The 18,983-nt window shown below is 47.9% G+C and overlaps 1 protein-coding gene and 1 long non-coding RNA gene across 3 annotated transcripts in view; one reads left to right on the top strand and one right to left on the bottom strand.

Annotated features, from left to right (window-relative positions):
* The window catches only part of LOC111853260 (neuron navigator 1-like), a 126,720-nt gene that overhangs the window by 14,881 nt on the left and 92,856 nt on the right, over positions 1-18,983 (bottom strand). Inside the window, exons 9-21 of one of the 2 annotated variants that reach the window (XM_072715036.1) lie at positions 16,369-16,675; positions 12,621-13,383; positions 10,988-11,395; positions 9,638-9,679; positions 9,386-9,540; positions 8,763-8,936; positions 7,594-7,646; positions 6,756-6,779; positions 5,960-6,037; positions 2,816-2,899; positions 2,627-2,737; positions 1,484-1,595; positions 497-618 (exon numbers count right to left, since the gene is read on the bottom strand). In XM_072715036.1, coding sequence (XP_072571137.1) covers positions 497-618; positions 1,484-1,595; positions 2,627-2,737; positions 2,816-2,899; positions 5,960-6,037; positions 6,756-6,779; positions 7,594-7,646; positions 8,763-8,936; positions 9,386-9,540; positions 9,638-9,679; positions 10,988-11,395; positions 12,621-13,383; positions 16,369-16,675 — 2,433 coding nt within the window. The remainder of the gene's footprint in view (positions 1-496; positions 619-1,483; positions 1,596-2,626; positions 2,738-2,815; positions 2,900-5,959; positions 6,038-6,755; positions 6,780-7,593; positions 7,647-8,762; positions 8,937-9,385; positions 9,541-9,637; positions 9,680-10,987; positions 11,396-12,620; positions 13,384-16,368; positions 16,676-18,983) is intronic. The other variant, XM_072715037.1, reaches the window with a different exon arrangement.
* The window catches only part of LOC140592234 (uncharacterized), a 59,405-nt gene that overhangs the window by 17,507 nt on the left and 22,915 nt on the right, over positions 1-18,983 (top strand). The window lies entirely within an intron of this gene.

The raw sequence follows: 18,983 nt of genomic DNA, 5'->3' as shown, positions 1-18,983 counted from the left end.
AGCCCCTCCTAAATATCAGCTCAGGCCTCACCGTGACGGCATCGGGCCTTTTCATAGTCTTGGTTATAGCAATGATTCACTAGATCAGCATTAAAAATGTTCCCAGTTTTTAACACTCGACAGCAACTGAATACTCTGGAAACTTTAAATGAAATGCAAAAGGACCTCAGATGTTCAGCGTAATGAAACTCGACCCGACGATCATTAGCGCTCCTTGACATTGGATGGTGCTTTTATTGGCCGGATGTGGAAGTAAGCGTTTATGTTGTACTATTATTTTTGTTTTAGCCGTGGTTCCACTGACTGCTACTTTCATTGCTAAATAAAGGTGAGGATTTACAGTGTGTATTACAAAGAAACGCTGTAGAGTTGACTTGGCGGGACACGTGTGAATCGAAGCCTAACTCTCTACTGTAGCTTAACTTGTTTATCCAAAGTTAAAGACCGTGAGAGCAGGTGGCATCGACCCTCTGACCACGTGGCCCTGATCTCTCACCCAGCTCTTTTTCTTCTTCTTCTTGGCATCGGCGTCCTTGCAGCTGCCCACGCTGGAGTGGCTCGTTATGCTGTTGAGGCTGGAGATGCTCTCTGAGGAGTTCTGCCGCTTGATCCGCAGCTCTGCATAGGTACAGGGCCGAAGATATGGATGCATTGCGGATGCCTGCACAAGCCGGTTGGCCTTGTCGCTTCGTCCGTAAACATTCTACTGCCTTCAAGGAGAATTGGTTGGATAGTGCACTACATAGGTATCATAAAAATAATTCATATGCTCCTCCAATCTATAAATGAACCTGTTAAAAGAGTAATGACTGCAATGCCTGAGGCAGGTACTGATTATTACTATTTAATACCCCAATTACTGTTTGAAATTACAGAAAAGATGCTCCTAGTTTTACGATGGCTCGACTTACGATATTTCAACTTTACGATGATGCGAATGGCAATGCACATTCAGTAGTCATCAAACTTTGAATTTTGCTCTGTTCTGGGACTAGCGACATGTCGTACGATACTTTCTACTGATACCGGGCAGCATCCATCCAGCCACACTTACAGTACCTGTAGCTATCACCAGCGTACACATCTCATACAGTGGTTACAGTGCACTGTACTCAGTTTCTTTTTTTCCTGTGGTTGTCACATCATATTCATATTTGACTCACGATATTTTCATATGAGTTCATAGGAACCAAACCGCACCGCAAGTCAGGGAGCATCTGTTTTTCATGGTAAATTTTTAGTGTAACATTTAAAGTGTAAAATATTACAGTGTATAATCCAATAGAAAAGAAATAAGAGAAGACATTTGCTCTTAAAATGAAGAAACTATCCACATATTAGAAGACAATTTGGAAACACAGGACTACATTTCATCAACGCTAGCATATTATTACTGCATTGCTTGCACTACAGCTCGATGTTGAAGGCCTCACTCCTCACGCCTCACGCTGGTCAAACGGCAGGGTGGTGGGGGCCTTCCTACCTTTGGGGGCGTTATCGGGGTTGTTCAAAGCCCCCTGGATAATGGCCTGGGCTTCTGTATTCTTAGCTTTCAGCATCTCGATTGTCTCTCGCAGGTCCAACAGCTCAGAGTCCTGAAATGTGCATGTCAATGGAGATACCTCATCACTCCCGATTCGACATGCGAGGCCACCTGATTTTCAAAAGCCTGAAGCTGTTCCTCAGAGTTCCCAGCTTCAGCAATAAAGGCATGCTTCAACAGATCACGTTATGACATCACAAACTGGCCGGTATCCTGTATTGGAGAGAACTGGAAAAAAAATAGCAAATGGTACTCTGAAATGGTCTGTAGGATGTATCTACACTCTCTGGGTCTGTTTGATTCGTCACAAAGGGGAGAGCTAAAAATTTAAATCCTAAAACTAATAAATAACTTCTTCCTACATCTTCCCCAGACCGAAGGTGTTTCTCAATACCAAGAATGCAAAGATCAGACTTGTGGTCTTGTCAAGATCGGTCTTACTAATGTGCTTCCCAAGAACAAACTTGGGGTGCAATGAATCATGGGATTGTTCTCATTTAGCGAGGATGCAACTGATATCTGGGCTTGATATTTGGGCCTGGGCAACAATGCCATTCAGGAATTACTGTCCGCTGCAATTCTGTTCTTGAGTACTGGAACTGGTCTTTGGCAATGGAAGATGACATAAAACAGGTACACGCCTGGGGGGTGTATGTCTTCTTCTCGATGACAAACTTCAATGTGAACAAATACACATGGATGGGGAAAAAACCTCTGTAGCATCCAGTGTGACAAGCTGCTGCTGAAACCTGATTAAGATTAATACTGTAGCTAATGTTCTCTGGACCACACTATACAGACCCCTGTTCTGCAATCTGTCTCCTAAGATACAGAAGTTAACTTCTGAGACATCTACCAAAGTTCAGGGACATTGGTGAGCCAATCTGACTAGCAGATTATGATCCTTTGACAGAAAGACTCCGGTTCCTAAGCTTCCCACTGACACATGAAGCCTCAAAGCGCCAAGAAGAATAACGATCATTTACTCTCCAAAAATCTGGCTACCTGCACGTTCTGGAAACCGCAGAGCACACTGGAGACTGATTAGTTATACAGACTGAATACTGCCCATTGTTTAGTCACCTTTGAGGCTGTGGGTTTGGTTTCTGCCATGTCTGGAGTTTTCCCGTGTGAAGTTCCTCCTTCTATTAATCGGCAACTGGACTGGCATCCAGTCCAGGGTGAAGTTCCGTGCTGTGGGTTTCCCGAGACGGTACAAGGATGATGAGTAATGCACTCGAGTACAATTAGGGTCCCATCTCTTTCACCTACCTTCTGCTCAGCACTGAAGGAGAGGCTCTGCAGGCGTGACGTCATGAGGGCCAGGCTCTGCTCGAAGGCAGCCACCAGGTTCGCCTGGAGAGAGACGGAAAAGCGAGGGCAAAGGTCAGCCGCGCTGCTACTGGGGAGGCCGGGTGGGTGTCGTGAAGAACGATGAAGGACGGAGAAGGATGGAGCAGTTAAATAATACAGCAACATGCTACTTCTCCCAGGTACGGAAATACTCTAGAAACCAGAACTTCAGTATCAGAGCTGAGACTGATCAACTGAAGATGCACTTGTAAGAAAAATTTATTTACTAAAGATAGGGTCTTCAAAAGATTGCTTCTCCGCCATCAAATTACCCCAATAACTCGGTGAATAATAGTATTCACTCGGCTTGCAGGAGACATGCTACAGATTTAACTGCTGCCTGTTGTCATTGTATAGAGAGATGAGAAACTGCAGCAGGCGAGGGAATGTCTTTCCCAGCACGGAATACAGGGGAAAAGACACGGCTTCCAACTGGCCAAGCACCAGATACAAAAAACAAGCATTTCTGTTAGTCAGCTTTCTTCTGCCCTAATGTCTGCGGCAGTAATAAACAATGAATTGCGGGGAGCTTCCAGGTCACCACTGGACAGCATCAAAAAGATGCTGAGGTAACCGGAGTTACCAAAATTCCCCATAGGCGTGCATGTGTGAGCGTGCCCTGCGATGGTGCCCCATCCTGGGTTATTCCCTGCCTTGTGCCCATATGCACCCTGAATATTACAAGCAGTTTGAGAAATGGATGGATGTAATTAGACCTTTGACCATGAACAAGATGAGTAGACTAAACCATCACAACAATCACATCATGCCATTGAGAAATCTGAATACCAAAGCAGAAAAAGGTCCTGCTAGAATAGCATTTATTTGGTCACTAAAAGTCGACATGTACTTCATACTGAAATGAAAACAGGACTGGCGCCATCTGCTGGTGAAGCCTGAAAAAACTGTGCTGTAGTCAAATGATCTTCTTCACCAAGGCATTTAGCCTGGAGGACATTACAGCCAATATCAAAGGGGGTAAAGAAACATGGAAATGATGAGATCTGGCTCAGACTCAGAGCAGCTCCAGAGCCCACTATTTAAGCCTACATCAAAGGCAAAGAATCAGCACTGACGGTCCCACTCCGATTTGGGTTCCCTGGTGTTCTTGCACGGTTCCTGAGCGTGATGGACTGGAACCCCATCCAGGTCTTCCCTCCCTTCAAGACTCCATGCTAACACTGTGACCCGGTGTTGCATAAGGATTTATGAAAAATTTATTCATTTTATGATCATTATAACTGCGCTAAGAGAAAAACTCATAATTAAACAATGCATTTATAATATTTTGAAGCAAATTACAATGTTTAGCTCATGAAAATAATAACCGCAGTATTACCTTTGAATCATAAACACGGAGTCAGTTTGTAGTCATAATGACACCTTGAGGATTAAATAAGGCATCTTTTGAGCGGAACATTCAGTACTGAGATTCTGTTTGAGTTTAGTTGCCACAGCTTTCAGATTTTGAGATATCTTAATAATTTATAACTAGTTTTAAGTTTATATTTAAAAGACTGCAATGTGTTGAGTGACTGCTCCAAACTTTAACAGTAAAGAGTGTTGATATTAATTTCCACAGACATGCGTTAAAAGGTTTACTCCCCCGCATTGTTTTGCAAACTAACTCCATGGCAGAGGAACACAAAACTAACTCAACCCTTAAGGAATCTGTAAACACGCCGCCTGTTTGTCCCTGACGTGCCACAGAGCCCCAAAATCAATGTCCCGCCTGTGGCAGTCGTCGAATCTCGTATTTCACCATCTCACCCCCCCTGGGCACCTCAGTGTGTATTCGCCAGACTCAAAGCCTGTCCTATTAAATCCGGCTTTGGGTCGATACTTTCAGTAAAACACAAACAGCGGTTTCTGCTTCCACAGTTAAAAAAGAACTTGTAAGAAATCCCACAGTTCTTACCATGGCGCAACAATTTTCCTAACACAGGGACATTACTAGATGTTCTTTAACACATTTGTTTTCTTTGTTTTGAGAACACAAATTCGGGCCATAAATAAATTTCTTTAAAAAAAGAACAAAAAAAAAAAACGCTATATGGACAAAAGTATTTGGACACCTGGCCATTACACACACGGGAACTTTTATGACATCACATTCTAAATCTTATCACAATTCTAAATCAATATGGAGTTGGTCCCTCTTGCCTCTCTTCTGCGAAGGCTTTCTATAAGATTTTGGAGTGAGTCTGGGGAGAGTTTTGCCCCTGCATCCAGAAGACCATTTGCGAGTTCAGGCACTGACGCTGGACGCATTGCGAAGGCGGCATCCTATGACAGTGCCACTTAAATTCACTGAGCTCTTCAGAATGACCCATTCTTTCCCAAATGTTTGCAAACCTGACTGCATGCCTATGTGTTCGATTTCATACATCTGTAGCAATGGGTCTGAATGAAACCCCTGAATTCAGTGATTGCGAGGTGTGTCCCAATGCTTTTGTCCATATAGTGTAACTGTACGCAAAAGTACTGTGCAGTACTGCTTGACAGCAGCAGATGGCAGTGTAACTGTACGCAAAAGTACTGTGCAGTACTGTTTGACAGCAGCAGATGGCAGTGTAACTGTAGTTTCTACTCGGGCTCCACAGCTACAGTGAGTCATTAGCACGCGAACTTAAGTCTTACACTTGTGACTGATGTCATTGACGACAACTCCCTGCATCAATCAAAAATGGGCAGACAGGCGAGACACAGGAAAAAACACTTATTTATCACATTTTTACCGCTTTTTAATTAGAACCACCTGATGTAGTTAGTGCAAAAAGTGACTTCCACTAATGCTCCAGTTTAAAGCAGAAATGGCCAAACAACAAAAGAAAAAGCTAAACATAATACAGGTCTCTCCACTTATGGATATCCAGTAGAATACTGGAGTATGTCCAAACATATTCAAAGTGTCTGGCATCTGAGAGAATAACATTTTAAATTTGAGAGCTATTTGTAAGCTGTGTAGGATGGGCTCACGTGGGGCTGCTACAGGGTCAGGTGGGGGCTGTATGTTTGGGGTTATGGCCCTGAAATGGACTGGGCTTTCACTGGGACACCTACGTTCGCGGAGAGCTGGGTGGTTAGGCAGGCCACCTTCTCCTGCGATGACTCCAGTTCTCTCCGGAGCTTTCGGATTTGCTGCAAGACAAAAGGGAACATAGGAGTTTGAACGACTGGGACTCCCCTTCTCTGCACTCGCTGGAAAGTGCGATAGCAATGGTCTATTTAACAACACCGTAATAACTCAGAAAGATGTTTGGTATGAATCACACCCGGCACAGGATTTGCCATATGGAAAAGATCTACGCTGGCCCAGTGGAATCATACCCATGTCTGCTGGGTAATGATCTGCAGCTACCTTCATACGACACGTCAACATTATGTCATGGAGCTGAGAATGGCACTTGAAGAGTATGTGTGTTTCACATCGGCACGTAAAATCAATGCCACGTGAGCTGTGCTTTATACAACAGCTGTGAAAATAAACGTATGTTTTTAGAAAAACAACAACTTTATGCTGTTTCTAAATGAAAGGAATTACAAGTTCCTCACGATCCTTGTTTGCGTCACCCACAGGTAAAACTAACGTGAACTAGTGCTTCACAAACCGGCCTGCAGGGACCCCAGGTTGGTCCATGTTTTTGCTCCCACCCAGATACGACATGGATTGTTGAGCAGGGAGCTCTGAAGGAGCAAAAACGGTTGAGAAGAACTTATTTAAACTTAATGTAATTAATGTAAAACTGGTGCAGCTGCATTACCAAGTTCTGAGAGTCTGTGTAGGACACGTGGGGTTCAGCATGGAGGAGGGTGAGGAGGAGAAACACAAAGGGAAGAGGGACAGGAAGAGGCTTACCTCGCCCTGCATCCTTTCTTCAGCCTAGGAGAGCATGAAGGACAGATAAACGAGAGAGTGAGAGAGTGGAAGAGCAGCAGACAGAAGATAAGGGGGTCAGGAGGTGGACTGGGGGGGGGGGGGGGGGGCAGCACTGAGATCAGGGGGCGCAAAGCTAGAAAGTCACGGGGGGGCAGTTAGAGATGGAGACCACAGCTACCTGTGCAAAAATAACTTCTTAAAGAAAAGGAGAGCTTTTTTCAACCAATTCACACATGCAATCTTGGGAAATTGCACGCATTTATTTGATAACACAGTATAGCCGAATACCCAGTCAATCATAGGACGTTTATATCTTCCAGGAGGTTTTCTGCGCTAAACGTGGCTAAACATGAAGTGTGGTTAAGTGTAGAAGGGGTCTGGCTGCATCTGCGCCTCCATAAATCATAAATTCAGCACCATTTATCTAGCGTAGATTCATAAGCACACAAAGTCGGCAAATTGCTCATTTTACACGGATGAAAGTTCCAGGTTTCGTAGGTTGCCCGAGACTCTAGACCAGGGCTCTTCTAATTTGGACCTCGATTCCAAATTCCAGGCCTTGTTTTCAGTTCTCCTGGGTAGTTAGTTTAATGATCACTGATTCTGATTGGCTGCAGAGGCGTCACACCTGACTGACAGGTAAAGGAAAGCTGGAAATTCAGCAGGGCTCAGACCTCGAGGACCGTGATTTGAATAACCCTGCTCTAGACATTTCACACCAGTCGGAAAATACAGCCGCCAAAACGATACGGCAGAGCTGCCGGCACTGGGCTGGGGGGGGGGCAGCCTCCGGGGGGCGACAGAGAGCTCAGCTCACCGAGGAGTAGTTTGAAGAAGCGCTGGAAGCCAGGGAGAGCACGGAGCCGTGAACTGCAAAGCGAGACAGAGAGAGAAATAAAAGGCTTAGCGTTTTATAACAAGTCTCCAGACTGCTGAACATGATTTGGTGGAGGCGTACGGAGTTAGACAACATCTGTGAGCTAATTAAAAAGGATAGAAAGCATGAAATGAAAATAAGACATAATATATCTTCCACAACCAAATGCATAAAAGAAAAACTCATCAGACATGTTTCAGTTTAAACATAAAGATAAAACAAGATTGATTTTCTGTTTTCGTTTTCACACATGAATCATTCCATTAATCTTGTATCCTGTCAGGTATAAATGCTTTTGTTTTCTCTGGCTTTGTTTTCTCTGATTTAACTAAACAAACTATTTTGTCAGTATATTTGCATATTATATATGTATATATCACAAAGCCCAGCTGCTATCAAGATACACATCAGACATAAAAGGATCAGTCATGGCTGAGATGTTTATAAGCTTGAAGAGCAGTACTGCACTTAAATGACAAAAACAAAGGACACAGTAACATATGGTTTAGTCCAGGGATGGGGAACCTGTTCCATGGAGGGTGCAGGTTTTTGGGATGACCTCTCAATCAGCCAATAATAAAACAGTGGTTCTCAACTCCAGTCCGGGGGACCCACTGTGATTGGCTGATTGAGAGGCCATCCCAAAGACCCACACGCACACCGGCTCTCCATGGAACCGGTTCCCCGTTCCTGGTTTAGCCGATGGAGTTTGTGACATTTCTAGCAATCCAGAATACGGCAGCACCTGTAAATAGTTAGGGAAGCAAAATATGTCACGATAATGAACAAATTCGCCGGAGAGCCGACTCTCTCAGAGGACTGACGCGGAAGCACTGGGAGCAGCTGAAGAAAGACGGATGATGGAGAATTTGGGGAATCATTACGAACAGTCCTGCCTTGGTGTACCAAGAAGGGGGAACATTTCTTCCATCCATCCATCCATCCATCCATCCATCCATTCATCCATCCATCCATGAGTTTGTACACTTCTGCAGCATTAGAACAGGAGATTCACTGCCAGCTTATGGTGGGGAAGGCAAAGACAGAAAGGGGAGGGGGTGAATCTGGAAAGGACGGGGGTCTCCCAGGAGCAAAGGCCACTTGTTTACCGTCGTCCCCGGGCTCGCGGAAGGAGCCTGAGCGCATCATGCTTTTGGGCCGGTCCGCCAGCGAGACGGGGCTCCCCAGAGGCTGCGCTGTGTACAGATCGAAGGCGGCGTCTTGGGTGGGGATGCTGTTGGAGCGAGTGATGCGGGGCGTGCTGGCACTGGGGGTGGGGGCCACTGTGGAGGGGTGGGAGGGAATAGGGTCACGAGGTTGTAGACACATGGGGAGTCAGCGTCACTAACCATGAATCAGAAACCCTGGGCCTGGTTCAGTCACATTAAATACTGGATCAGATACAACACATATTGTTTTTTTTAAAGCCAAAGAGTGATGTCTACATTTGTCCTTACTTAGGAAGGAATAGTTGTAATGTTATATAAAAATAACTATTGTGACAGAAAGTACTTGAATATAAAGGCTGCAAAGGTCACATGACAAAGATACACCAATCAGACTCAGAAGCTGGTGTTGCACTATGTCATGTGACCATCACAGCAGGAAGTACATCTGGCATGAAGATTCAGACTTTTCAAAGGGCTTTTCACTGTTTCAGGTGTCATATTTTCCGTGACCTGGACAGGAGCTGGCTACTAGAGCTATGCTCCATGGGGGGGCGGGCACTCACCCACGTTGGTGAGGGGGGTTTTGCCTGAGGTGGCCGGGGGGGTGGAGGTGGGGGAAGGCAGCTGCGGGGGTGTCCCCGAGTCGGTCAGGCTCACGATGGTGTGCGAGTGACGCCTCTCCTTTCCCTCCTCCTCTGCCTGACCAGAACTGTAGCGACTGCGAGTTCGGGGGGGGGGGAGGGGGGCAGACATTATTATTTTAACTGCAAGGCTACATTAGAGTTGCTCATGTACATCAGTGGCAGGCACCTCACCTTAGTCCTTTCTTGGGCAAAGTGTTCCGGTCTCTTTGTCCACTACAAAGGAAAGAGTGACATTGTTGGTCGCCCGAATGAAATTATAGGAACCATTAACCTTCTCTCTCACCCCGTACGCCACGCTGGTCAAGTCAATTATAGCCACAGGGCAAAATATGGAGGCGATTAAGACCCATCTATTAAGGAGCATAAATAGGTATTTTATGAGTTATTTCTGTTCTGATATTTCAGTTCACCTCGTGTGATACATAATGGAAATGTTCTTGCAAACAGGCAGAGCATTTACGAAAAAGCAGATAACGACAGCAGGAAAGACATTTTATTTGACTAATGGCTTCAGGTAATAACAGGAAGTGCTGGGGAATTTAAATGTGCATATAGCTACCGGACAACAAGGACTGTTTAATATTAGCTAATGTTACAAGCTCTGCGACAGCCACACCGCAGACAATGACTCAGTATATGAATGACAGACGTCTGATCCTCATGCGTTAATCTATTAATGGGTCTGCAAGAGGAATCCCATGAAGCACAGAGCTGGGAATATTCTGGATGGGATCTCAGTCCCCCCCAAACACAGAGCTGGGAATGTCCTAGGTGGGATCTCTGTCCCCTATCCCAGCCCGTATACAAAGGGGATTTATTTAGAGACTAAAATTCAGCTGACTTTTGATTGTCTCTGAAAAACCCACTAAGTCATGAGGTAGATCATGCAAACTGCACCAACAGGCCCAGGACAGGGATTTATCCATCAGTCATTGGTTTTAAGAAGACCTTTCCGATCACTGGCATCCCGTCCACGGGACTGCATCCCCCATAATGCACCTTCCCATACACCAGAGTTTGCAGCTGTATCAACACGTAAGAAGCTGATGCAGAGCAGGTTATTTTTTTAGTGCCAATTAATTGTCTTTCTTCCCCAGTTTAAAGATCCTGAATGGTAAACGCCTCTTTCTCCTTCATCTGTTTGTGCACAAAGGAAAATGCATTTTTCAGTCTTGCCAATAGATGGTGCTAGTGGCACTGCACACGCTGCCGCACGTTCTGCAAGGCGTGGGACGTTCACCGGAGCTGTCACAGCACGACAGGTGGAACAAAGGGATTTAAATCTGGCCGGAAGCCTTTGGAGGACAGTTAGAATGTCACTACTACATCTCCACATGATTTGTTTTAACCCTGCAGTTTGTTGCTGCAATGAATCACGGGAGTTCAGACTGGAAGAGCCTGTTTACATTACCTGAAGGCAACAGGCCTGTTAAGAGGGGAGACATGTAATACCATGTCAGCCCAATAGGGGGCTAATTTATGACGCATCAGGAAACAGGCCCATTTAGGGGAGACACACACCTTTCGGGGAGCGTGAGAGAGGCCCTGCTGCCGGCGCTCCAGACCGCCGGCGTCCTTTCCTGCTGGCGGTCGCCGGTGGGGGCGGGGCTGGACGGGACGCTCATTTGGAGGGGCAGGGACTCCATGCTGCGGTGAAAGCCAGACAGCTTGGGGTAGAGCAGGGGCGAGCCGCCCACGCTGAGGGCCTGTCCCGAAAAGCAGCTGGGGGAGTCGATGTGGAGCACGGGGGCGGGGCTGGGGGTGAGCCGGGGGGGCGGCACCGACTCGGCGAGGTCCTGCAGCTTGGAGAAGGGAGGCACCTTGGGCGGCAGGTCGTGCAGGTTCACGCAGGAGTCCAGGCTGTTGGAGTTGACCTTGTCCAGGTGGGCCAGGCTGGGCGGCCTCCCCAGAGACTTACTGCAGAGCAGCCTGAGGGTCACACCAGAGCGTAATGAGCGTGGGGGCTGGAAGGAGCCAGCAGCTGGCCGCAAGGTAGGTAAGGAAGGGGAACCGTTCGTAGGGTCAAGAACGGCAACATTCTCAATTTTCTGCACATCATGTCCTACTAATCCAGAGACTCTCAGTCCTGATCCTACAGGACCTTCTGCCAGAAGGTTTTCATTCCATCCCTACCTTAATCAGGCTAATATGGTCCTTAACAGGCTAATAATGAACACGGCAGGTTGAAAGCAGTGTGGGTCGGAGCAAAAGCATTCTTCGTAACATTTGTCAAATTATGGACACTGATCATTCCCAGTACTATGCCTCCATTACAAATTATAACTCTGAAAATATGTCAATATTTCAGTCACTCTGAAAATATGTCAGTATATTGATAAATGGCATCATTGCCCATCAGTTCCATTCATCCAACTTCCAGCCATTTATGTAAGTCAAGGTCAATTGGGACAGGAGACTACATGCTACATGCAGAAAATGGAAAATGCAGGACTGGTGAGGAGGAAGATAAAAAGAGAGCTACAGAAAAATACAGGTTCCTCAGAATAACCCATGCCAGGGAATCTGTCCAAGGAGCTCCTGGAGTGGAACTGCGACCGGCTACAGGAGCCACATGAAAAGGACACTCGCTGCCCTAAACGTCTACTCCAATTTATTTCTGAAGAGACCAGTTAAAGACATGAGGCAGGTCGATATTCTTGTTGGTTAAATTTAGCCTCCTCAGTGGAAATGTGTGTTTTATTAACTTTTCAATGGACATCAGCTCATGGACTTTCACTGGAGTGTCCGAAAGCTGTCAGCTCCGCATCTCCGCCTCTGGAAGTTCAAGGTGCTTCACCGGCTATTTGGATGCACATTTTGTGCTGATAACCGGCTGGTTTTTAAGTGTCCTTCTCGGAAACTGATTCCTCTACAAAGTATTTCTGAGAGGAAGGAATTTTTGGTTATTTTTTCTCCAGTAATGTCCGAAACTGCTGTACAGCTGCTCTGTCTAGGGGACTAATATGTAAGACAAGGGCTTCATTTTCGGCCCGAGGTACTCAGGCCACCGCAGGGTGTGAGCTTAGGAGCTATTCTAGAAATGCTGGCTGTGTCTAAGACCATCTGGCTCTAGGACCCTGAAGGTCAATCATGGACGGTGGAGGATGGGTCACATGGTCAGACAGTGGAGGATGTAAGCGAAGGGAGGGCATACCTGGGAGTTGTGGGAGAGGACAGCTCGGAGTACTTGCTCCCGCTGGAGTGGCGGAGGCCCAGCTGTTTGACTCCGCCCTCCCCTGCCAAATGGGAGGAGTCTGGCTTTTGAACCCGGTCCTCCGAGTCGGACGCCACAGCCTTGGCCTTGGCTTTCTCCTTCTCGCGGTCGGTCTGGTTGACGGGGCCCAGTGCCACGCGGCTGGTAGGCTTGCACAGGTCCTTCTGCTTGGGCCCCCCGGAGATGGGGACAGGGGCCGGCTTCAGGCTGAGGAGGCTGGGGTCGATGGTGCTGCTGACGGGCCGGGCTGGGGGGCGGCCGGTCAGGCTCATGGTGCTGGACTTGGCCGGCCGGGGGAGGCTGCGGTACTGGATGTTGTTGCGGGAGCTGGGTGAGAAGAATCCCTGCTCGCAATTGGACACGTCCAGGCTGTTCTTGCGCCCCCCGCCCCCCCCGCAGCTGCCACCGGTCCCCCCCCCTGCCATGGGCTTGATGGGGATGCCCGAAGACTTCGGCGTCTTGCCCACGGTGGCCGAGCCGCTGGAGATGGTGACGCCACCCGCCGTCATCACCGTGGCCGTGCCCGTGGCTGGGGGGGGCTTCTTGTAGCCGAAGGACGTGGCAGTGGGGTGGCGGCTGAGCCCTGTGGGCGGCTTGCGGGGCTCCCCCCGCTCCTTCCCCGCGTCCGAGCAGGACCGCTGCAGGGCTGCCCCCTTCACCGCCATCTTGGCCTTGTCCATCGCCTTCGGGTCGCTCTTTGGTGCTGCAGGCGGGGGCCACACGCATACGGGGGCTCAAGTCAGAACCTTAATTATCGCCAGGACCCATTTCATTCCTCCTTTAATTATTTGGTAATTTAGATTTTCCCAGGAAACCAAAAATAGACTTTTTTTCCAAGGTCAGCTGGACAGCTGACATTAAAGTTACAGTGAACCACACCCAGTGATGTCAAGCTTTCATGCAAGAGCTCAAGAAGCAAAATGCCTCACTGCAAACTGCGGGATATTTAACCTCAATGCAACATAGCTAGGAAACTAATGCATTAAAAACCTTCAGCTAATCCACTATCGGAGAGAAAACACTACCGAAGGAAGAAAACAAATATTCTTAGTGTCCTTGTAGGTTCCTAAGGTAGATAAGTGACTGCAGTGTTCAGTAAAAGAAGACATTTAAAGCTATTTATCAGGGTAGTAAGTGCACCAGAGCAAAAACACAGTTTAACATTAGAACATATGCAAATTAAAAGTAACGTTCCTGATATCTCGTTGGACGGCTAGATGGACACGGCTTCAGTTCACAAACCTCTCCCCAGGGACACCTCAGCCGTTCCGTGTGCCTGATACATTTCAACCACCTCACTTAATTAATTAAGCAATTTAATTGCTTAAAAAAAGTCAGTGAGTTATTGATTAACCACATGAGGTGTGGTCGAGTGAAAAAATACGTGGGTGTATTGGACGGTAAGTGCAAATGCTGGGGTTACATGAAGATCTTTTAAACCTCATTTTGCACAGTACTGTACATACAAGGAGGCGTGCAGTGGATGTGGTCCTTGTTTGGAAAACAATAGCCAATTATAAGTCTCCCCCCCCCAATAAAATAAGCCATCATCTACATACACAGCAGGTCAGGAGGGAGACTGAGTCCGGAGCTGCCTTCCAGGAAATGCCAAAAAAAGCCTCAGCACTCTAAGCAGTGGGGGCCGGCGGCCAGTGAGCCGGTGTTGGGGGAGTAAAACAGGACTGTCTGGACGATCTCAGCATGGATGGCTGGACTGCTAGAGAAGCGGCATACGGGGAACTGGCCAGGGCACCTTCACAGCCTTCCTCATCATCACCCGAGAACTTCCAGCCAATGGGAGCCCTGCTGGAGCAGAGGACACGGCACCCCTTCCCTACCCCCCCATCTCCAGCCAATGGGAGCAGAGGACACGGCACCCCTCCCCTACTCCCCATCCCCAGCCAATGGGAGCCCTGCTGGAGCAGAGGACACGGCACCCCCCCATTCCCCCCCACCCCCAGACCAATGACCCCGAGCCACAACCCAGTGATCGCAGTGGACACAGAGCAGCAGGCTGCCCCATATAAACAGCCTGTGACCATGCCCTAGTCGAGGCGTCCGTGCTCCCCCCCACCCCACCCCCACCTGGGGGGTTAAGCCACGCCAATCAGAAAAAACAAACGACCTTGCTGACAACTCATTCCGTGCCAAGGGACCGTGCCATCGAGCCATCGTGCCATCGAGCCATCGAGCATTCCAGATCGCCCCCTACATGCTAGCCATGGCCACCTGGTCCATCCTCAGCACCCCCCCCCCCCCACCCCCCCACTCTCTTAACCGCTGAGGTCCATAGCTATAACATCTCCCCCCCGAACGATTCGTCGACCCTCCCCACAGTGATGAAGACACGATGACAGTGACGATGCACAACTCCACCTCGACCATAATTAAAGCAACCATTCCCGATTGGGGCTTAAATAATTAATTTCTAATTACAATTACAATCAAAGCCCACACTATAAAGAGGGAAACAACCTGCTTTTTACAGACACACCTTTTCTTGCATTGCAAGCTGATCCCTTTCAGATCAAATATCCACGAAAACAGATAAAACCTACTATCAATTCCCCATGAATAAATTATAATTAAGAACAACACCAAAATTGGCAATAATAACAATCAGCTGTGTGTGGATTGTTTCAGACTGTAAATTCAAAGCCAAGCATAAATTTCTTTGATAAAAAGAAAAAAGTAAATGCAAATAAAGGGCGACGTGGCACTATGGCTTACGCTGATGTCAGCGCCTCTTACACGGTTTTAACGAAACTGGACTCGCTCTCCGTCCCGGGGGAGGAGGCGGAGCTTGCAGGGTGATGTCAGGCTTCTGTGGCTCATTCATAAAAATGCTAAAAGCTCAGTGTGATCTCATAGCGGGGAAGCTCTCTGTAGAGATGCCATTCCTTGCACCATGTGCACTTATCGGATGGGAAGTTTTTCCCGGCCTGGCGCCGGAAGCAGGTTATCGACAGCCGTGGAAAGTGAGGCGCCGGAAGCAGGTTATCGACAGCCGTGGAAAGTGAGGCGCCGGTTATATCAGAATCACGGAGGAAGGAGAACCCTGACAGGTATGGAGGAAATACGCCGCGCTGTACAGTAGCTTGTTAGTTTATTGGCAGCCCGTCCTTCATGCCGTGCGACTGGGAGTCCGTTGCCATGGCGCCCGAGAACCATCAGAGTAGTTTTACAGCTGAGATCTGCGTTCACTAAACGCGTGTTTGCTTTGACGGAAAAATAACTAACAGGTACCGACACGGTCTCTCAAACAGCCGGTTCCACTGCTGAGACATCATCTGAGGTCTGCGGAGCTGTCGGGATAAACACACAAAGCGAGGTGTTTGGACCATCAGACTGAGTGGCTTTGGCGTTCAGCTGGCAGGAAGTGCGTGGGCTGCGGGGGTAAAATGCGGCGCAGCTTTCAAAGGAGCTGTCAGCAGCTGCGGCGTGGCGGTGCCAAACCCGAAGGCCGTCCAACCCGCTCGGGGTCCGGCTCGCTCGGGGTCCGGCCCGCTCGAGTTTCAACCCACTCAGGGTCCAACCCGCTCGGGGTCCGGCTCGCCGGGGCTAAGCAGCCTCCTCACGACGCCGGATGATTCCGCCGGGCAGTAACACTTCTGCCAGTGGCTGACCAATCGGCAGTCTAGGTTCCTGGACCTGTGCTGAGAGGAAACACGGGGTGGGGGGGTCTTACCTGCCACTTTAAGCACACTCTGGGAGGTGTGGGTGATGGGAGAGGTGACCCCCACGGGGGGGTTGCGGCCCTTCTTGAAGCCCCCGGGCCGGCCCAGGCTCTGCGGCTTCTTCAGCTCCCCCTTCCCCCCGGCGTCCTCGCCAGCGGCTTCCAGGGGGCGGGACTTCCGCCACTTGCTGGAGGACTCCGTCTTGAGGCTGCCCGTGTCGTAGCCCCCAGCCCCCACCTTACGGTGGCCCTTGCTGTCCTCGCTGTACCAGGACAGACCGCTCTCAACCAGGGAGCGCTTCTCTGCATCTGTACGCAGCTGAGGATGGGGGGGGGGGGGGGCGGTTAGGGGAATAAAGACGTATTTGTCTACTGATCTGAAAACTGACCACCAGTAAGTCACAGGAATCCGTGCTCAGTCACACTCTTAACATATTTCATTATATGTTATTGTTATTATTATTATTATTATTATTATTAATTTGACCAGTTTTTCTGCCTGGAAACGAGAGATTAAACGCTGGTAGGGCTACGCTCTCCTCCACATTTTCTGACATGGATTTTGCTGGCTGCCCGTTCACGTTTACGGCACAACGTGGAGCTGATTATTACTCACGCTCGAGGGCCTCTGCTTTGTGACAAATCACTGTGACAAAAAAAAAATAAAAATACAAAAGATAAAAATAACAGTTGGTACTCCTGAGTGACATCGACAGTTAAAAGCGCTTTAACGCTGGCCTGTCAGAACAACTCAAGACAAAGAAATTAACGTATAACAGAGAGTTAAGTCAGAAGACAGGAAATGAATGAATGAAAGCAGTTTAAAAATTTAAAAAAACAGTTCAGGGCTGTGACTGACAAACTGTCTAAATATGTCTAAATTAATATCTTCAATCTTGGATCTGGCAACTCACAGCACGGATTAAAAGTGATTTTTTTAATCCTGGGACTGGCAACCCATTGTTTGGTTTAAGCACTTGTATTAATGCGATTTAAATGTAGCAATTCATTTGATAAACGACCCAATCAAGGTTAATTAGTGAAAAATGTGCAAATACAGATCTGGGACTGAATACTACTATTCAATTTATTTTTTTATTTTTATATAGCGCCTTTCACAACAGAGTTGCTCCAATGTGCTTTACATGGGTGTTTTGTGATGCATTACAATATTATTAAGATGGAATAATACAAAAAGAGGGTGAAAGAAAGACAAAGAAATGAAAGAAAGAAAGAAAGAAAGAAAAAGAAAGAAAGAAAGAAAGAAAGAAAGAAAAAGAAAGCCAGATGACGATGGAGGAGAGCAACCAAAAACTCCCAAGTAGGGAGAAAAAAAATCTCTGGGGGTCCAACGTCAACTGGCTGCCCAACCCCCCCCCCCCCCCCCCCCCGGACATGCTAATATTATAGAGAGAGTGGGCTCTCTTGATAAAAGCAAGGAGTAAACTGTGGTCAAGGTCAAAGCCAAAGTCCATCGATGAGACAGTTAAAAGAGACAAACCAAAAGAATAAATGTGTTGACCCCAGAGAGCCGTGTCCTGCCCGATCCACATTCCATCAGAGGGCACTCAGAGCCTCGTCAAAAGCATCTCATTAGGTCATGTGGCTAATCTCAGCCCTCTGCCACCCTTCATCATCCCTGCCCCAGAGTTCCTGAAAAATGCGGTTGCCATGGCAGCGCTGTGTGGCTGTCGCAGGGGCTGAGGGTCCTCCGCAGAGGTGGCAACGTCAGCAGGACGCTGGACACCATTTTCATTGGGGGTATCAGGATCAGTACCCATCTGGCCCTGTCCCATATGTTTTGTCCCTGTTTGGCCAGCAGGTGTCGCTGGCCATCCCGTTCTCTCCCCTGTCTTGTAGCCTTAAATCTCCAGTGTATTTTGTCTGCTCCCTGGACCGCTGCGTGGCTTACCAGGCTAAGAGGTTGGTCACCATTCCTAATTCCCCTTTTTTGGTTGCTGGGCAGAGGCCAGTCTCAACTGCTTACTTAAAGTTTGTTGGTTTTGTGTTCATCTGGTTTAGCATTTGTATTGGTATTTCAGTTACAGATCCTTGTTTTTGCTCCTTATTCCATGTTTATTTGGCCTATTCTTGGTTTTCCATAGAATTTGGTCCTTTTCCTCTATCTGTTAATTGACTTCTCGGTGCCTGTTAATTGTAGCTACCCCACCTGTTCCTTGTTGCCCTAAATGATCAGCTGATTTGTTATGGTTCTCACCTGTCCGCTGTGTAGGCAGTGTACGTAAGTGTCTGTTTTTATCAGGTTGCTTGGTGGTTTATTGTGGCTGTTTCCCTGCGTAGAGATGCGTTTGTTAGTCGTAGTCACGAGAAGATTCCCAGTTAGTTACAGTATTGTAGTTTTCCTGTGTTTTCGAGTTCAGCGGTCGAGCGTGATGTTTCTAATCAAGGGGCACCAGGCTGAGTCACAGTGACCCTAGCAGACCCTGTGAGTCATGCATGTAGATGTATCACTGATGGGGTGTTTGAGTCTCAGCACTGAGCCGTGAACCACAAAACAGAGGAAAATGAAGTCAGGCGACTTATAGATGGGGGGTGTCCCCACAGCGAAGGCAGGGCTGGGCCGAAGCACTGATTTTGGTGACAGTAACCAGGGTTGAGCTACAGCC

Source organism: Paramormyrops kingsleyae, chromosome 8 (genome assembly GCF_048594095.1).
Source record: "Paramormyrops kingsleyae isolate MSU_618 chromosome 8, PKINGS_0.4, whole genome shotgun sequence".
NCBI classification, from domain to species: Eukaryota; Metazoa; Chordata; class Actinopteri; order Osteoglossiformes; family Mormyridae; genus Paramormyrops; species Paramormyrops kingsleyae.
Note: the sequence above shows the minus strand (reverse complement) of the source record. Positions and strands in the feature narration are given on the sequence as shown.